At 43.5% G+C, this 20,724-nt stretch overlaps 1 protein-coding gene across 2 annotated transcripts in view; it reads right to left on the bottom strand.

Annotated features, from left to right (window-relative positions):
- The window catches only part of UHRF2 (ubiquitin like with PHD and ring finger domains 2), a 130,850-nt gene that overhangs the window by 56,005 nt on the left and 54,121 nt on the right, over positions 1-20,724 (bottom strand). For both annotated transcript variants that reach the window (XM_040417149.1, XM_040417147.1), the window contains 2 exons: positions 16,906-17,165; positions 12,651-12,869 (listed from right to left, as the gene is read on the bottom strand). In XM_040417149.1, the coding sequence (XP_040273083.1) occupies positions 12,651-12,869; positions 16,906-17,165 (479 nt within the window). The remainder of the gene's footprint in view (positions 1-12,650; positions 12,870-16,905; positions 17,166-20,724) is intronic.

The raw sequence follows: 20,724 nt of genomic DNA, 5'->3' as shown, positions 1-20,724 counted from the left end.
ACATATGGGGAACGTTAAGTAATAAATATTTTAGATGGTTTCACTTTCTGTTTTAAAAGCAGGAAAAAAATTTTTGTTGAAAATTGCAAATTTGAAAATAATTTATGGTAATTATAGGATTTTTATCATAAATAAAAGGTGAAACATATTGACTCAAATTTATGACTATCATGAAGTACAATGTGTGATGAGAAAACAATCTCAGAATGGCTCAGATAAGTAAAAGCGTTGCAAAGTTATTACCACATAAAGTGACACATGTCATATTTGCAAAATTAGGCCTGGTCAGGAAGGGGGTAAATGGCCAGGTTTGGAAATGGTTAAAAAGCCCTATGTCACTTAAAATTATTAGGATAATTGAAGATTAAAATTGCAACTGTTAAAACCATTACATGGGAGAAATCAGAAGAAAAAGTGTCTAGTCAATAAGGACTCTTCAGGCCTGTCACTAAAGGTTAATTAGCGCTTTCCCCACTAGTAAAGGAAGGTGCTTACTGGTTATTGCATGACACCTGTCACACTTATATAATCTATAACTGGGTTCAGGAGGTGGTAATAATCAATAAGTACCATCCTCTGCAGTAAAGGAAAGCACTCATTTATTAATAGAAGGTAGGATGGCAGGAATGGAAATGTTGCCAATTAAGGCCCTATTACACTGCATAATATTCTAGCCAATTACTGGGAACAAGTATTCATCGAAATGTCTGTTCCCAATAATTGACCCATATAATCGTGCCGCTGATGAATGAGCAAACACTAATTTCTCAGCTCATTTGCATCTTTTATCAGAATAAAATATGCACAATTAGTAGCCGCAGCCCCTGTGTAATCAGGGATGTAGCCAGGGCCATATTTATAACAAGGCACAGGAGGGCAAGTGCCTAGGGTGCCAGGAAGGAGAGGGTGGCACTTTACAGAGACATTAATCATTTGCTTCTTTCACATTAAGTACTGCTGCAGGAGAAATGTTTGACTATCCGGCAGCAGTGGAGAGTAAATAAGCCTTCTCAGACAACGGTCTGAGGATGTCTGAGTGGGGCTGCTCTGTAATCCAGTAAGGTGCAACTGGCTTTTATTGCAGAACCAAGTGGTCCTGCCCTTTAAACAGTTCAGCAGCAATAAAATTCCTCAGCAAAATGCTGTCCGTGTGCTGATAACATCTTTCACTGCTGTACAGCGATCCCCACTCATTAGGTCTCTTTCACACGAGCGATACGGATTACGCCAGGATCTGTTCACGGAAAACCTGATGGTTTTATATGCAAGTTCAATTAGTTTTTCTGCAATCAGACCAGACTGTATCCGGATTGCATGTGTTTGTCAGGTGCATGAAGAAAAACTGAAGGATAATCTACATCTCCTAGATCCCATCAGTGAAAAACACATTACATCCGGATACCTTCCGTTTTTCACACAAGCCCCAATCGCTTCTATGGAGTCAGAGCTGCATGAAAAACTCACAATGTCCCCTGTGTGCAGGGTGGGTGACATTCTGGAACGCCATACTTGCCAACTCGAGTTAATGTCTAGAAGATCCAGAAGGTTTTTAGAAGAACTGACAAATCTCCTGGGTGGGCACCACATCCTCTCCCATTTCCTGCACTTCTCTTCATTTCTGAATACCACTAAAGACAATATCCTGAATCTTGCTGTGTCAGGAAGTGAAAAAGAGGTCACAAACAGGGAGAGGTGGGTATCTGCACATCTGGTCTGGGGTCTGCATTGAGGGTGTACTGTGATCTGGGGTCTAGTCTAGGCTCTGTGCTTGTTCAGGGAATCTGGTATCTGTATTTGTTTAAGTGTTTGGATCTGGGTTCTGTATTCTGATCATATAATGCAGGTTGGGAATATGTTATATATGATTGGGTGGAGCATTAGGCATATCACTTTATACACCCCTTTTTATAAGTTTCCTGATGTCACTTCTCTATAGTGGACAAGGGTTTCTGTCATCAGAAAAATCATTATGTAGCTGGCTGACATTAGCGATGTGCTAATGTTAGCAGAACATAACTGTATGACATATCTTCCTGCCGCCGTTCGCGCTAAAGAATGACTTTTATAATATGCAAATGAGCCTCTAGGTGCTAGTGGGGCGTTGCTGCAGCACCTAGAGGCTCTGTCCTCTCACCGTTTTGCACGCCCTTGTCAAGGTGATTGACATCCTCGGTCTCCTCCGTTCCCCGCAAATCCTGCGTGAGTGAAGGACGGCAGCAGGCGAGCAACGCCCCACTAGCACCTAGAGGCTCATAGTCATACAGTTATGTTCTGCTGACATTAGCACATCGCTAATGTCAGCCAGCTACATAACGATTTTTCTGATGACAGAAACCTTTTAAAGAGGTTGCCCAGTCAGTTAAGAAAAAAATGCTCAGAATTGCCTAAAACAATATTTTAAAAAAAAACATCATTCTTACCCCATCAATCCTATAATGCTCCTATGAGGACAATGCCCGGTCCCCACCATTATCTACTTCATGCTCCCTCTCAACACAGACATGTCACTATTCGGCCAATCACTATGTCAGAAATAATACCGCTGTGGTCAGTATTTGCCGAGTGCTCACATTTCCTGTGTTGGAAGAGACCAGGTAATAGAGTGCGGAAGAGGACAATGAAGGTTTGGGATAGAAGGATACACAAGGAATCAGATATTTTTAAGCAATTCTGAGTATTTACTGTAGAACATTTTTTAGCCTTTAGGACAACAGATGTAATACTGACACATATCAGCTGTGGACCTTGTATCTGAAGCTTGAGGTCACGGATACAAGTTTGCAAAGTTGCATGATGTGTGCTCAAGTATAGCTACAACTAAAATGTGTTTATGAACACAGCGTGCATGAGAGTATATTCCTAAGTACAAATGCACTCCACTGTTAATATGGAGTGTATTCAGACTAAATGGATGGACTGCTGATTATGATTTTAAAAAAAGAATGGGGGAGAAATGACTGCGGCAATAAGCATCGGCCTATGTAATAAGCCAATGCAAACGAGCGCCGATCTACTTATTATTATTTTTTTGCTGCCCCTTGAAATAGATCAAAGTGAGAATGCAGCCCCCAGAGCAAAACAGGTTGTGCACCCCTGGTCTAAATAGATTGAATGCAGGAAAATGAGAAATTTCCTATAATGTAGTATTGATACAAATGATTACACGCTTTCAATAATTAAAAATGAACCCGGCTTTTGGGTTTACCCTAAGACATATTCTGGTAAACTGCTGAAGAAAGTCAAAACAGAAACAGGTATAGGAAATATACAAATTCAATATGACACAATGTGATGTAAAGCGCTTATATACTATAACTTGTAAAAGACAAGAAATCTGTATTCATTTTGACCATATCCTGAACAAATGCCAGTTAAATACACAAGACCTTAGCAACCGCCACATCCAAACTACCACGTAGCAAGAAATTCAACTCCCTAAACCAAGAGGAAAAATGCTACAGAAAAAGCCTACAGGGTTGTGAGCTGTGTGACGCATATAATGTAACTGATATGAAACACTGCCTTAGGGGATAGCGTATTAAAACCTATAACTGAATGCGTGCCTATACTAGCCATCTCAGAAAAGGGCTTCTTTCAACAGCTTTTATGCATTTCTTATCTTTAATACAAATATTTCAGTTGTTGCCATCCACCCGGAGGCTGCTTTTACACAGTCAGTGTTTGATCAGTGATTTTCTATCAATGATTATGAACCAAAACCAGGATTGGAGCCTACACAGACATAAGGTATAATGGAAAGATCTGCACCTGTTCTGTGTTTTTGACCCGTACCTGTTTTTGGCTCACAATCACTGATGGAAATCACTGATCAAACACGGTGTGGAATCAGCCTTAGACCTCGTTCACATTTCCCTGTCCATTTGACGTACATGAAAAAATCCGTCTGTGTTTCATCCGTGAATTTGTCTGTGAAGGATCAGTGTTTGGTCTGTGTGTCTGTTTTTTGCCCTCCGTACGTCATCCGTATTCCACGGAGACGGGTCAGTTGAAATTTAATTTCCAAATCATCTCCTATCAGTGAAGAATTTACCAAACATGGATGCCATCCGTGTTGTGTCCATGCTTTTCATGGACCCATAGACTTCAATTGGCTTGTTTGTTTCATATCATGGACCAAAGCAGTACATGTCTCCTTTATTTTTTCACTGACCCACAATAAGTCAAAATATACTGACGAGTGAACAAACATTAAAATCAATGGGTATGTGTGCTGTCCGCAGAAAATGCAGATAGCACACACCTGTGAAAAATGGAAATTCGAATGAGGCCTTAGAAAGAAAAATGCAACGGATGAAAATGGATTAAAAACTTGGGACTATTATAGAAAAAGTCACAAAGGTGAGATTCTACAAAAGTCCTACAGAACAATACAATTAGACACGTATGTCCATCAACTTACTAAAATTATGAAAAGGCAGTACCAGCACGGTCATAGCAAACGGTAACGGTAAAGCCATATAGCCACATTGAACATCATTAAGAACTGAGAAGATGATAAACTGCCGCTTATTATGGAGGTTACAAATAACACAAATACATATTTTTAATACAAATATTGCTGACGGGTAAGAGTAACAAAAGATGTGGGAAGATTTTGGGTCAATGGAACTCCTGGACTAGGGTAAGTTTATGGTTTAAAGGATAGGTCTTGGTCAAGCCTCAGAATAGGTTGTGGACCCACCATATCACTATTAGATGTTGCTAGGCGTATCCCCTGGTGGCATGGCTAGAGCAGTCTTTGACAGCAACTGCTGATGGGTCGCAGATGACATTTCTGAAGTGAGGTACCAGAATCAATGAACAGAAGCATGATCATTCAGATTCAGTCTACTATGCAACATGAATCTGCAGCTGAGGGCTGGGCTGAGTCAGGAACCAGTATGGGTCAAATCTAAAAAAGCAAACAAAAAGCCTTTTCACAGATGGACACTTTTCTGAGAAGGTCTATCCAGAGGTGCTCATCCACAGACTGAGCAATAACAAGGTGAAATAGGTCTGTCCCACAGAGGCTTCATGTACGTGGTCATGTCCGTATTTCTGTCAGCAAAATACATACCTTTTGTGTGCATTCCACAGTTTTCTAACTCACATCAATAGAAAGGACCATTTTTGTCCGTAATTATAGGACACATAGGAAATGAATGGATCAATGTGCTGCCCACGCTCATGTGAATGAGACCTAAGATGTATCACTGCTCAAATATGCTGCTATGGTGGAGAGACACATCAGCCATATTATGGGAGCACAAATAGAATAGAATAAAAAAAAAAAAAAAAAAAGTAGAAATAATTGCTTTGTCTACTCTAAACACATAACATTAAAACAATATGTTATTCAACCTTTGCATCAAACTGTTTCTATCCTTTACTAGTTTTTTAGCAGCAGTCTTCAACCATGTAAATATATTTATAATGTCAATAATGGTTGCCTGGCACTAAAGAGGTTTTCTGGTTTGCATCACCACCCTTTAACATAATCATTTATTTAGGTAGCTACAATTTGTAATGCATTTCTTTTACTTTTATTGCTCCTATCTCCCGTTCTGGGCTGCGTGTCCATGCAGCTCTTTCTTATTACCTGTGATGTGCCAATGGGTGTGTTAAAGCAGCAACAGGGGCAGTGTTAGGGGAGTGTCTATGTAACTAGCTGGTGGGAGGAGCTATAAACTAGCTGGGTGTTAGGGGAGTGTCTATGTAACTAGCTGGTGGGAGGAGCTATAAACTAGCTGGGTGTTAGGGGAGTGTCTATGTAACTAGCTGGTGGGAGGAGCTATACACTAACTGGGTGTTTGGGGCAGTGATAGGGGAGTGTCTATGTAACTAGCTGGTGGGAGGAGCTATAAACTAGCTGGGTGTTAGGGGAGTGTCTATGTAACTAGCTGGTGGGAGGAGCTATAAACTAGCTGGGTGTTAGGGGAGTGTCTATGTAACTAGCTGGTGGGAGGAGCTATACACTAACTGGGTGTTAGGGGCAGTGAAAGGGGAGAGTCTATGTAACTAGCTGGTGGGAGGAGCTATAAACTAGCTGGGTGTTTGGGGCAGTGATAGGGGAGTGTCTATGTAACTAGCTGGTGGGAGGAGCTATAAACTAGCTGGGTGTTAGGGGAGTGTCTATGTAACTAGCTGGTGGGAGGAGCTATAAACTAGCTGGGTGTTAGGGGAGTGTCTATGTAACTAGCTGGTGGGAGGAGCTATACACTAACTGGGTGTTAGGGGCAGTGAAAGGGGAGAGTCTATGTAACTAGCTGGTGGGAGGAGCTATAAACTAGCTGGGTGTTTGGGGCAGTGATAGGGGAGTGTCTATGTAACTAGCTGGTGGGAGGAGCTATAAACTAGCTGAGTGTTAGGGGCAGTGATAGACACTCCCCTATGTAACTAGCTGGTGGGAGGAGCTATAAACTAGCTGAGTGTTAGGGGCAGTGACAGGGGAGAGTCTATGTAACTAGCTGGTGGGAGGAGCTATAAAGTAGCTGGGTGTTAGGGGCAGTGATAGAGGAGTGTCTATGTAACTAGCTGGTGGGAGGAGCTATACACTAACTGGGTGTTAGGGGCGGGGCTGGAGCTGTGGCAGAGAAAGGATAAGTGCATCATGGGTTTGGTTGGATACAACAGGAAGTGCTACCTACAGGATGTAAACCAACCAGAGTGATTTGCTTACATAGTGGAAACAAGATAAACACCATAGTAATTCCAGAAAACCTCTTTAACCCTTTCACGCCCAGCGCCGTACATGTACGGCGCTGGGTGGGTGTTTAAAGATGGCGCCTGCTCCTGCCTGCTGCAGGCGCCTGCTTCTTTTAGCAGACACCCATGGCTCATGTCCACAACCGGCAGTAATGCCGATCGCGGACATTTAACCCCTCAGATGCCGTGGTCAATCCTGACCACGGCATCTGAGCGCGCTGAAACCGAAAGTGCGCACTTTCAGTTGTGCTCCGTCTCCGTGTGGTGATCGGAGGACCCGGAGCGTGTATGCAGCAGCCCATGTCTTTATGAATGACACAAGGCTGCTGCATAGTATTTCCTATGGAGCCCTTGCCTGTAATAGGGCTCCATAGGAAAGTATTGAAATCATAGACTTCAATGCAAGTGCATTGGAGTCTATGATAATAGCAATCAGATGATTGCATGTTATAGTTTCCTAAAAAATACATTTAAAAAAAAAAAACATAAAAAAAAAAAAAAATCACCCTCCTTTTCACAGAATAAAAAAATACACATCATGGGTGTCGCAATGTGCAAAAAAGCCCATAGTATAAAAATATATTCCCCATACGGCAAACAGCGAAACGGAAAAAAGCATCCAAATGGCCGATTCACCGTTTTTGGTAGCTTCATTTTCTACAAAAAATTAAATAAAAAAGTGATCAAAAAGTCCTGCACAACCCAGAATGGTATCAATGAAAAGTTCAGATTGCCCCGCAAAAAATGAGCCCTCATACAGCTCTGTATACATAATTACAAAAAAGTTATAGGGGTCTAAATATGGCGACAAAAAAATAAAAGATTTTTTTTCCCCACATTTAAATTTTTTTTATCAATATCAAAACGCAAGAAAAACTACATATAAAAAGGTATTGCCGGATTCGTATTGACCTGTAGAATAAAAGTAACTGGTCAGTTTTATCCTACATCGAACATCGTAATAAAAAATAAAAAAAATGTAAAACTGTGGTGGAATCGCTTTTTTTTTTAATTTCACCCCATTTGGAATTTTTTCCCCGCTTCCCACTACATCATATGCAATATTAAATAGTGGCGTTGGAAAGTACAACTTGTCCCGCAAAAAACAAGCCCTCATATACAGTTGCAAGAAAAAGTATGTGAACCCTTTGGAATTATATGTATTTCTGCACAAATTGGTCACAAAATGTGATCTGATCTTCATCTAAGTCACAACAATAGACAATCACAGTCTGCTTAAACTAATAACACACAAATAATTAAATGTTACCATGTTTTTATTGAACACACCATGTAAACATTCACAGTGCAGGTGGAAAAAGTATGTGAACCCCTAGACCAGGGGTACTCAACTAGTTTTATTAAAGGTCCACATACCAGGGTCTGCAGTCAGGTGAAGGTCCGAGCTGAACGCCAACAGTAAAGATGCCATGCGATCATGTGATACATGCGCGTGGGGCGCTCTGACGTTATAGTGGAGCGCCCCGGGTAAGTCCCAGAATTAGTAATGGCCACATTAGTGCCCCAGTAAGAATAATGCCCCCAGTAAGAATAATGTCCCCATTAGTGCCCCCAGTAAGAGTATTGCCCCCATTAGTGCCCCCCTTCTCTGCTTTTGCAAAAAAAAAATAAAAAATTAGCATTCACCTGGCTGCGGTGAACATTCGCTGCTGACTGCAAGCTCAGGACCGGTGCTCTAACGTGATGACGTCTTGTAGGTCCTGTCCTGAGCTTCTAGTCAGCAGGGAGTGCTCTCCACAGCGTGAGCAAATGGAGGTGGAGGTACCGTAGGCGTAATATATATTTTTTTTTACTAGCACAAGTAGCGGTGGAGGTAACGGCTGTACTAATGGGCGTTCCATGATGGAAGCGCTCATTAGTAAGGGTACTTTCACACTTGCAGCAGGACGGATCCGACAGGCTGCTCACCCCGTCAGATCCATCTTGCCACTACTTCGCCGTGCCGCTGCTCTGTGCCCATCGACTATAATGGGGATGGGGGCAGAGTTATGGCGCAGCACGGTGAGAGGCCGCCAGACTAAAAGTACTACATGTCCGACTTTTTCGTCTGGCGGCCCCCTCAATATAATAAACATTGGCGCAGTGCGCCCCCCCTCAAAATAATAAACATTGGTGGCGCAGTGCACCCCCCCATCACAATAAACATTGGTGGCGCAGTGCGCCCCCCCCCTCAATATAATAAACATTGGTGGCGCAGTGCGCCCCCCCATCACCCCAGTATAATAAACATTGGTGGCGCAGTGCGCCCCCCCATCACCCCAGTATAATAAACATTGGTGGCGCAGTGCGCCCCCCCCTCAATATAATAAACATTGGTGGCGCAGTGCGCCCCCCCTCAATATAATAAACATTGGTGGCGCAGTGCGCCCCCCCTCAAAATAATAAACATTGGTGGCGCAGTGTGCCCCCCATCACCCCAGTATAATAAACATTGGTGGCGCAGTGCGCCCCCCCTCAATATAATAAACATTGGTGGCGCAGTGTGCCCCCCAATATAATAAACATTGGTGGCGCAGTGTGCCCCCCAATATAATAAACATTGGTGGCGCAGTGTGCCCCCCATCACCCCAGTATAATAAACATTGGTGGCGCAGTGCGCCCCCCCTCAATATAATAAACATTGGTGGCGCAGTGTGCCCCCCAATATAATAAACATTGGTGGCGCAGTGTGCCCCCCAATATAATAAACATTGGTGGCGCAGTGTGCCCCCCAATATAATAAACATTGGTGGCGCAGTGCGCCCCCCATCACCCCAGTATAATAAACATTGGTGGCGCAGTGCGCCCCCCCCCCCAATATAATACACATTGGTGGTGCAGTGGGCCCCCCCCCCAATATAATACACATTGGTGGCGCAGTGTGCCCCCCAATATAATAAACATTGGTGGCGCAGTGCGCCCCCCATCACCCCAGTATAATAAACATTGGTGGCGCAGTGCGCCCCCCCCCCCCCCCAATATAATACACATTGGTGGTGCAGTGGGCAGTGCCAATGAGGGTTAAAAAATAATTAACTCACCTCCTCCAGTTGATCACGTAACTGCCGGTCTCCAGTTCTTACTTCTTTCTTCAGGACCTGTGGTGACATCACTGAGCTCATCACATGATCCATCACCATGGTAATGGATCATGTGATGAGCTCAGTGACGTCACCACAGGTCCTGAAGAAAGAAGTAAGAACTGGAGACCGGCAGTTACGTGATGAACTGGAGGAGGTGAGTTAATTTTCTTTTATCATTTTTAACCCTCATTGGCACTTCCCACTGAGCCACCAATGTTTCTTATACTGGGGGCGGGGGGGGGGGGCGCACTGCGCCACCAATGTTTCTTATACTAGGGGGGGGGGGGGGGGGGACGCACTGTGCCACCAACGTTTCTTATACAAATACAGGAGGCGGGTGCTGGAATCAAATAGCCGGCACCCGACCTTTGTGACAGGGGGCTGCGATCAGCTACAATTAACCCCTCAGGTACTGCACCTGAAGGGTTAACTCAACTGCAGCTGATCGCAGCTCCCTGTCACAGAGGTCGGGTGCCGGCTATTTGATTCCGGCACCCACCTCCTGTATTTGTATTACAGGTCAGTTTTCTTCATTGGTGGCGCAGTGGCCACAGCCCCACCCCTCCTCCTCCTGTCTCTTCTTATTGGCAGCGGCGGGGACAGCAGCAGCACAGGGGGGAGGGAGAGACTCCTCCTGCGCTGCTGAGAACTATCAGCTCCTGTGCCCCGCCGCTGTATTGAGCAGAGCTGCCAGAGTGTGCAGGAGGAGGAGCGCTACATGTGGAGGAAGCCCTGTCTCACTGCGCTGTGGGACAGGCGGAAGTGCGCCGGTAAGCTCCTCCTCCTGCACGGCACAGTGTGCAGGAGAGGAGGAGCGCTCTGAAGGATGGCCGGGGTCCGGACAACTGGCGGCCGCGGTCCGTATTTGGACCGCGGTCCGCCAGTTGAGTACCCCTGCCCTAGACTAATGACATCTCCAAGAGCTAATTGGAGTGAGGTGTCAGCCAACTGGAGTCCAATCAATGAGATTATATTGGAGGTGTTGGTTACAGCTGCCCTGCCCTATAAAAAACACACACCAGTTCTGGGTTTGCTTTTCACAAGAAGCATTGCCTGATGTGAATGATGCCTTGTACAAAAGAGCTCTCAGAAGACCTGCGATTAAGAATTGTTGACTTGCATAAAGCTGGAAAGGGTTATAAAAGTATCTCCAAAAGCCTTGCTGTTCATCAGTCCACGGTAAGACATATTGTCTATAAATGGAGAAAGTTCAGCAATGCTGCTACTCTCCCTAGGAGTGGCCGTCCTGTAAAGATGACTGCAAGAGCACAGCGCAGACTGCTCAAAGAGGTGAAGAAGAATCCTAGAGTGTCAGCTAAAGACTTACAAAAGTCTCTGGCATATGCTAACATCCCTGTTAGCGAATCTACGATACGTAAAACACTAAACAAGAATGGATTTCATGGGAGGATACTACAGAGGAAGCCACTGCTGTCCAAAAAAAGATTGCTGTACGTTTACAGCTTGCACAAGAGCACCTGGATGTTCCACAGCAGTATTGGCAAAATATTCTGTGGACAGATGAAACCCAAGTTGAGTTGTTTGGAAGAAACACACAACACTATGTATGGAGAAAAAGAGGCACAGCACACCAACATCAAAACATCATCCCAACTGTGAAGTATAGTGGTGGGGGCATCATGGTTTGGGGCTGCTTTGCTGCGTCAGGGCCTGGACGGATTTCTATATTCGAAGAAAAAATGAATTCCCAAGTTTATCAAGACATTTTGCAGGAGAACTTAAGGCCATCTGTCCACCAGCTGAAGCTTAACAGAAGATGGGTGTTGCAACAGGACAACGACCCAAAGCATAGAAGTAAATCAACAACAAAATGGCTTAAACAGAAGAAAATACGCCTTCTGGAGTGGCCCAGTCATAGTCCTGACCTCAACCCGATTGAGATGCTGTGGCATGACCTCAAGAAAGCGATTCACACCAGACATCCCAAGAATATTGCTGAACTGAAACAGTTCTGTAAAGAGGAATGGTCAAGAATTACTCCTGACCGTTGTGCACGTCTAATCTGCAACTACAGGAGATGTTTGGTTGAAGTTATTGCTGACAAATGAGGTTCAACCAGTTATTAAAGAGGACCTTTCAATACTCTGCAAACTAAAAACTAACTATATCAGTGGGCAGAGCGACGCCCAGGGGTCCCCCTGCACTTACTAGAATGCCTGGGCGCCGCTCCGTCCGCCCGGTATAGGCTCCGGTGTCTGCGCTCCCTCTGTTGTACTGGAGTGATTTCTTGTATGAGGCGTGTCCCTTGCTGCAGCGCTGGCCAATCGCAGCGCACAGCTCATAGCCTGCCCACTGATATAGTTAGTTTTTAGTTTGTAGAGTAGTGAAAGGTCCTCTTTAAATCCAAGGGTTCACATACTTTTTCCACCTGCACTGTGAATGTTTACATGGTGTGTTCAATAAAAACATGGTAACATTTAATTCTTTGTGTGCTACTAGTTTAATCAGACTGCGATTGTCTATTGTTGTGACTTAGATGAAGATCAGATCACATTTTATGACCAATTTGTGCAGAAATCCATATCATTCCAAAGGGTTCACATACTTTTTCTTGCAACTGTAGCTATGTGAACAGACAAATAAAAAATAAATAAAAAAACTCCGGTCCTGAAAGGGTTAACATTCGAAGTTGTCAGCCGGAATATTGGAAATAGAGTGACAGAGCGTTTAACAGCACTAGTACCATTTTTATGTAATTATCTTAAATTGGCTCTTGCTCCTTCCACTTTCCTTTCCTCCATTTACTCTCAAAATCTTAGTGCTAGCACAGAATATTCATTGTTACTTCTTGCTGGTGTTCTTCGGGTCAATTCCCAGCACTTTTCATATTTGTATCCTTACCCCAACAAAATCTTTACAAACACTTCTTTATTAGTTCTTGAATTTTCTTTTAAGTCTGTTATTTCTGCATCAAACCAGAAACCACGTTCCTCTGGAGTTTCAATATTGTAGTTCACCATGACCACAGCACCTACTTTCAGGTCACTCCACTTCAAAATGGTTCTCGCCCTAGGTCGCAAATTGCTGGTTTCAATTTCTACAAGCCCATTTTCAGGATAACTAAAACATAAGAATTTTAGAAAATCGATGAGATACTCAAATCCAAAACAAGGAATCACATTTAAAAAAGTCATCTGTCAGCAGATTTGTACCTATGAAACTGTCTAACCTCTTGCATGTGCGCTTGTTGGTCCCATGTTCACATGTGCTCACATTGCTGAGAAAAATGAGGTTTTAATATATGTAAATGAGCCTCTAGGAGCAACAGAGGCGTTGCCATTACTCCTAGAGGCTCTACTCAATCTGCAAATGCTGTGTCCTCTGCACTTTGATTGACAGGGCCAGGCATCATGTTTTTACTGCCTGGTCCTGTCAAAGTGCAGAAGGCATGGCATTTGCAGAGAAACCAGAGCCTATAGAAGTAACAGCAATGCCCCCGTTGCTCCTAGACGCTTATTTACATATATTAAAACATCATTTTTCTCAGCAATAAGGACACATATGAACATGGGACCAACATAGATGTCTTCAGCTGCCAAGCACACATGCATTTAATGGGACTAAACTGTATATTTATAAAAACATAAGGCTATAAAATTCTGTATAATTAGCTTATAAAAAGGTATAGACCTCGTAGAAGAGGCGGCAAATCTGTCAGGTGCATCTTCTTTAAATACTTAGGCTCCCTGTTTCAGTCATCTTCATTTCTGGGCAATGTCATCCTAAGGCTACTTTCACACCTGCGTTTAGGTGCGGATCCGTCTGGTATCTGCACAGACGGATCCGCACCTATATGCAAACGCTTAGATCCGTTCAGAACGGATCCGTTTGCATTACCATGAACAAAAAAATAAATAATTTTTATTTATTTTTTCATGATAATGCAAACTGATCCGTTTTGACTTTACATTGAAAGTCAATGGGGGACGGATCCGTTTGAAAATTGAGCCATATTGTGTCAACTTCAAACGGATCCGTCCCCATTGACTTACATTGTAAGTCTGGACGGATCCGTTTGCCTCCGCACGGCCAGGCGGACACCCGAACGCTGCAAGCTGCGTTCAGGTGTCCGCCTGCTGAGCGGAGCGGAGCCTGAACGCTGCCAGACTGATGCATTCTGAGCGGATCCGCATCCACTCAGAATGCATTAGGGCTGGATGGATCCGTTCGGGGCCGCTTGTGAGAGCCTTCAAACGGAACTCACAAGCGGAGCCCCGAACGCTAGTGTGAAAGTAGCCCAACACTGGCTCTGGCATCAGAACCTAAACTGCAGGGTGCCCAGGAGTGAAGAGGACTGCAAATATGGGGAGAGGCGTCTATCAGCAGGTCTGGCCTGGGATCTGTATAAAAGGGGATCTGATCTTAGTTTTGGTATGTATTAAAATTAGTGGTTTAGTCCGGGGTCTGGGATCTTTAGTAAGGGATTCTGGGATCTTCACTAAAAAGGTGTGGTCTCTTTATCAAGGGAGACTGATCTCAGGTCTGTATTAAGGAGGGGAGTTGGTCTGAAGTCTATATTAAGAGGGGGCTTTATTTTTCTAGGGGGTCTAGGATCTGTATTTATTTAGGTTGTCTAAGGGGAAACTATTTAACCCTTTTGTTACCAGCAGCGTACATGTACCTCAAAACATGGCGCCCGCACGCACGTGCAGCGGGCATCGTACCCAGCGGGTCTCCACTGTTTCAAACAGCATAGACCTGCGGCTAATTACCACGACCAGTAATAATGCCGATGGCGGTAATTAAAGCCTTTAGATGCCGTGATCAAGTGAGATCACGGCATCTAAAAGGGTGAAAAACGCAGAAGGTCGCACTTCCAAGCTTTTTACCGGCATTCTCAGTGGCCAATGAGGATGGCGGTAATTGGTTTCAATGCACTCAGCCTCGCTGAAGAGGCTGAGGGCACAAGCTGCAATTCTTATTTTGGCCACCAGGTGGCAGGCCAACATAAGAAATGAGCAATAGTCAGTAATAAATGTATTTAAAAAATCCATGATTGTTCAAAAAAAAAAAAATAATAATAATTATTCTGATTTTGTACGCTCAAATACGATATTCAAAATCATTACAAAAAAGTAAAAAAAAAAAAACAAATAGAAATAGAAAAATCTAAAAGTTTAAATCACCTCCTTTCCGTATAAGAAAAAAATAAATACATAAATAAAAAATATAAACATCATGGGTATTACCGCGACTGGAAATGCCTGAACGCCCGTACTATTAAAATATAAACATATTTTTCCAATAGGGCGAATGGCGTAACAGAAAAAAGGGTCAAAATGTCATTTTTCATTGCTTCTCTTACCCCAAAAAATTTAATACAATGTGATCAAAAAGTCACACACACCCCAAAACAGTATCAATATAAGCTACAGATTGTCCCGCGCAAAAAAAAGAGCCCCCACACAGCTCAGTAGATATAACTATAAAAAAGTAATGGGGGTCAGAATATGGTGATGGAAAAAAAAAATGTTTTCTTTATTTTTACACTATTTAGACATTAAAAGGCATCATTGTAATCGTACTGACCCAGAGAATAAAAGGCATGGGTCAGTTTTGCTGCAATTCCAGCCCAATTGGAATTTTTTTAAACTGCTTCCCACTACATTGTATGCCATAAATAATAGTGGCATTAAAAAGTACAACTTGTCAAAAAAATTAGCCCTCAATAGGTTCAAAGAAGATAGGGAAGAAAAATGAAAACACAAAAACGAAAAAAAACTCCAGTATCCTAAGGTGTTCTGTTTGTTTAGGGGGTAAGGCTAGAGTTTTGCATAATAAGGGGTCTTGTTTGCGGTCTGTATTTATTTTAGGGCGAGAAAAAGTGGGTCATTTTTACTATTTGTGAATCAAACACTGTAGGTTGGGAAATAGCCTATAAAAATGGGCATGACATAGGGCCAAACCTTTTGTTGCTTTGTGTGGCACTTTTCAGAATCTTTCTGATGTTCTCTTTCTTAAAAGTTGGCAAGTTTTATTATTTGGCAGGCTTCTGCGCCATAATCTCGATAACACTAAACAAAATGGATTGGTGTTGTTACCCATATGTTCAAAGTAACATACACCTGTTTAAGGCTTTAAGTTACTGTTCGCATTATGTTTGTGCATGTTCAGCATATGCCCTGGCATACCATCAACAAATATACCACAATGTATATAATGGAAGCAATTGGCAAAATATTTCTATACAGTGGCAATTGTTGCAGCCTTACGTCAGGTATACCTCTCATGGAGGGCGTTATGAATACACTGATTTAGTCTAAGCAGGGCTTGTACAATGGGATGCAATGATGACAATACACATTTTCAGCAGTCAACTGGGGACACAACTTACTGCATCCCTGAGTGACAGGCTGCCATGAGAAAATCTTCACTACAGTAAATAATGAAGCACCGTTTTACTTTAGGACACTCACTTATTGACTAAATTACTGACTAGCCCTCGTATAACGTGCAACACAGTGTTTCTTAAAGTGCCAGGTCTGTGCTGCTGACCAATTTGGAGGCTGGTTACTACAGTAGTTTTATTTCAATATAATGGAAACCATTCCGTGCACGCTCTTAATATATATACACACATATATACACACATATACATATACTACTCAAATGCAGACTACTACTAGTATTCATCTATCTGCCAATATAACAGTTTATACATATTGTCATACCAGATTAGGCTACTTTCACACCTGCGTTTAGGTGCGGATCCGTCTGGTATCTGCACAGACAGATCCGCACCTATAATGCAAATTTTTTATTTTTTTTGTTCATGATAATGCAAACAAATCCGTTTTGACTTACATTGAAAGTCAATGGGAGGCGGATCCATCCCCATTGACTTACATTGTAAGTCAGGACGGATCCGTTTGGCTCAGTTTCGTCAGACGGACATCAAAACGCTGCAAGCCGAATGGAGGCTGAACGGAGGCAAACTGATGCATTCTGAACGGATCCTTATCCATTCAGAATGCATTGGGGCAAAACTGATCCGTTTTGGGCTGCTTGTGAGATCCTTGAAACGGATCTCACAGGCGGACTCAGAAACGGCAGTGTGAAAGTAGCCTTAGTTGTCTTCCATCAGCACAAGACTTACTCATCATATTTTATATAATAGGTTACATCTTCATCATCCACGTAGTCGGAGTAGGAAGTGGAAGGGGCGATATCCGAAACACCGGAGTTATCTCTGGAGTGCTCTGGACTCAGACTTCCATTGGTCCCTTTACAAGGGTGACCACCTTTAAGATGAGCCTTGCCATTCTTGTGTACCTTTTTAGCTCTGGTAACATTTTCAACATGTGCTTCAAACCATGCTCCAATGGTTACATCACGGACATCAACCAGCTCATTGATCTAGAATCAAAAAAAAAAAAAGAAGTGAACATGGTGGATTCACTTCACAGCAGGATTTACTAATCCTATAAATGATGTAAACTTATGACAGGTTGTCTACATCTGCATCAGCTTTATCACAGTGGCCCAGGCTGTATGATAAATGTGGTGCAGGGATAGACAGAAAATTTCATGCCAGAATTGTGGTGTAATTTTGGTGCAAAATGGCACATCTTAGGCCCCCTGCCTTTCCCAGGTTACCTCTAACCCTTTCTATTAAGCCTCACCCCATTTTCAAGCAAGTTGGGGAAAAAGGAAAATAACTGATCAGTTTTATCCCCATGTATTCTGGATGCAGCAGGATGTCTTCAGTTCAGTCTTTTTGACTGTTCAGGATGGAGATAATACCGCAGCATGCTACGGTTTTATCTCCGGCCAAAAATCTGGAATGCCGGCATTTTTTTTCCATAGGAATGTATTAGTGCCGGATCCGGCATTCAAAATACCGCAATGCTGGATCCGTCCTTCAGACTCAAAAAAAAATGTGAAAAAAAATAAATGCCGGATCCGTTTTTCCGGATGACACCGGAAAGACAGATCCGGGATTTCAATGTATTTGTAAGACGGATCGGGATCCTGATCAGTCTTACAAATACCATCAGTTTGCATACGTTTTGACGGATCCGGCAGGCAGTTCCGGCGACAGAACTGCCTGCCGGAATCCTCTGCCGCAAGTGTGAAAGTACCCTAAATCTTGAAATCGGATGGGATGTTTAACTAAAGAGCTGAACAACTATCACAAAATGTACTAATAATACAGGGGTGTGGAAATTAAAAAAAAAACTACTTGTCGAAGGACTAAAGTGGGGGCTCAATCTACTTGTCCCTCATGACCATCTACTTGTCCTGAACTTATACTAACGTTATACTTTATGGGGGTGGGGGCCACAAGGCGATGTTATACTGTATGGGGCGGGGGCCACAAGGAGATGTTATGCTGTATGGGGCGGGGGCCACAAGGAGATGTTATGCTGTATGGGACGGGGGCCACAAGGAGACGTTATGCTGTATGGGGGCAGGGCCACAAGGAGACGTTATACTGTATGGGGGTGGGGGCCACAGGGAGACGTTATATTGTATGGGGGCGGGGGCCACAGGGTGACGTTATACTGTATGGGGGCAAGAGGGAGACGTTATACTGTATGGGGGCAACAGGGAGACATTATAGTTTATCAAGTGCCACGTGCAGTGCAGATTGCAGGCAGGGCCAGAGCCTCAGAAGACAGACAGCACAACCTTTATTTCTGACACCCCTGCAGATGAGCGTTCCTCCCGGAGCCTGTCAACATCGCAGCTCCCGGCCTGACCTGCAAGCGCTGACTGGGGTCACATAGCATTATACTGATTTATGATGCTATGTAACCCTTACAGTTCTGGAATCTATTGGATAACACTGACATAATGCTGTCAGTGTTATCCAACACATTCCAGAACATATAACATATATATCTCCTGAGAAGCCAATTTGATCCTAAAGGGTTAATTTACCCTGTAATCTAAACTCTGTGTCATCTGTCACTTCTCTTATATCTCTGCTCCTGTCCCTTAACCTTATCACTGCTGCAACAAAAGCATCAGCCGACAGCCTCAGTGTAATAACCTGTTCTAGCCTCTGCCTCAGTGTAATAACCTGTTCTAGCCTCTGCCTCAGTGTAAAACCTGTTCTAGCCTCTGCCTCAGTGTAATAACCTGTTCTAGCCTCTGCCTCAGTGTAATAACCTGTTCTAGCCTCTGCCTCAGTGTAATAACCTGTTCTAGCCTCTGCCTCAGTGTAATAACCTGTTCTAGCCTCTGCCTCAGTGTAATAACCTGTTCTAGCCTCTGCCTCAGTGTAATAACCTGTTCTAGCCTCTGCCTCAGTGTAATAACCTGTTCTAGCCTCTGCCTCAGTGTAATAACCTGTTCTAGCCTCTGCCTCAGTGTAATAACCTGTTCTAGCCTCTGCCTCAGTGTAATAACCTGTTCAAGCCTCTGCCTCAGTGTAATAACCTGTTCTAGCCTCTGCCTCAGTGTAATAACCTGTTCAAGCCTCTGCCTCAGTGTAATAACCTGTTCAAGCCTCTGCCTCAGTGTAATAACCTGTTCTAGCCTCTGCCTCAGTGTAATAACCTGTTCTAGCCTCTGCCTCAGTGTAATAACCTGTTCTAGCCTCTGCCTCAGTGTAATAACCTGTTCTAGCCTCTGCCTCAGTGTAATAACCTGTTCTAGCCTCTGCCTCAGTGTAATAACCTGTTCTAGCCTCTGCCTCAGTGTAATAACCTGTTCTAGCCTCTGCCTCAGTGTAATAACCTGTTCAAGCCTCTGCCTCAGTGTAATAACCTGTTCTAGCCTCTGCCTCAGTGTAATAACCTGTTCAAGCCTCTGCCTCAGTGTAATAACCTGTTCAAGCCTCTGCCTCAGTGTAATAACCTGTTCTAGCCTCTGCCTCAGTGTAATAACCTGTTCTAGCCTCTGCCTCAGTGTAATAACCTGTTCTAGCCTCTGCCTCAGTGTAATAACCTGTTCTAGCCTCTGCCTCAGTGTAATAACCTGTTCTAGCCTCTGCCTCAGTGTAATAACCTGTTCTAGCCTCTGCCTCAGTGTAATAACCTGTTCAAGCCTCTGCCTCAGTGTAATAACCTGTTCAAGCCTCTGCCTCAGTGTAATAACCTGTTCTAGCCTCTGCCTCAGTGTAATAACCTGTTCTAGCCTCTGCCTCAGTGTAATAACCTGTTCTAGCCTCTGACTCACGGCTCTTTTAACTCAATGAATCGAATGAGTCTCTAACTAATTGGATCTTTAGATTCATTTAACTTGTGACTCATTCGATTCATTCCTATTCTTAGACTCCCTGTACAGATGGCTCAGAGCTGCTAGTGCTTGCATTGCCTCAGCTCTGATTGGTTGGTGGGAGGGGAGGGGCTGGCAGAAACCAGCTTCCACTCTAGGATCAGATTACACTCCTCCCGAGTCCCTCCCCTCCCTGCTGCCAGCGTCTCTGCTATTGTGTGCTGTGACTGAACTGAGCCCACGATGCAGGGGCAGGCTGACATAGATGTAGGAGCGGTCAGCTCGCGGCAAGCATATGACCGCTCCTATTACTGCCCAACCGACATGTCCCTGCTACTTGCCCGCACAGGGCTAAACAACTGTTCAAACTACTTGCCCGGCGCCCGGAACTGCATGTCCCGGGCGTCGGGCGATAGGAATTCCACACCCCTGTAATATTTTCTCTACTAAATAATAAAATTCTCTTTACAACATCAAATAAGTAAATCAGAACGGCCCCAAAAATGGAATAGAATGAAAAAAATAATAATTATAAAATCTGAGGAAACAGCATATGATGTAGAATCTTTTATTTAGCCCATATCCTTAGCTTATTACAGTGGTCCCTCATGTTACAATATTGGTTGGTTCTGGGACAACCGTTGAAACCATTGTAACTTGAGTCCATAACTCTATGAAAAAACTGTAAATTGGTTCCAAAGCCCAAAAATCTCATCCCAAAATAAGAAAAAGATAATTAAGAAAAATAAGC

The sequence above is a fragment of the Bufo bufo genome, chromosome 2 (genome assembly GCF_905171765.1).
Source record: "Bufo bufo chromosome 2, aBufBuf1.1, whole genome shotgun sequence".
NCBI lineage: Eukaryota > Metazoa > Chordata > Amphibia > Anura > Bufonidae > Bufo > Bufo bufo.
The sequence above is the reverse complement of the archived record's forward strand: the minus strand, read 5'-3'. Positions and strand labels throughout refer to the sequence as shown.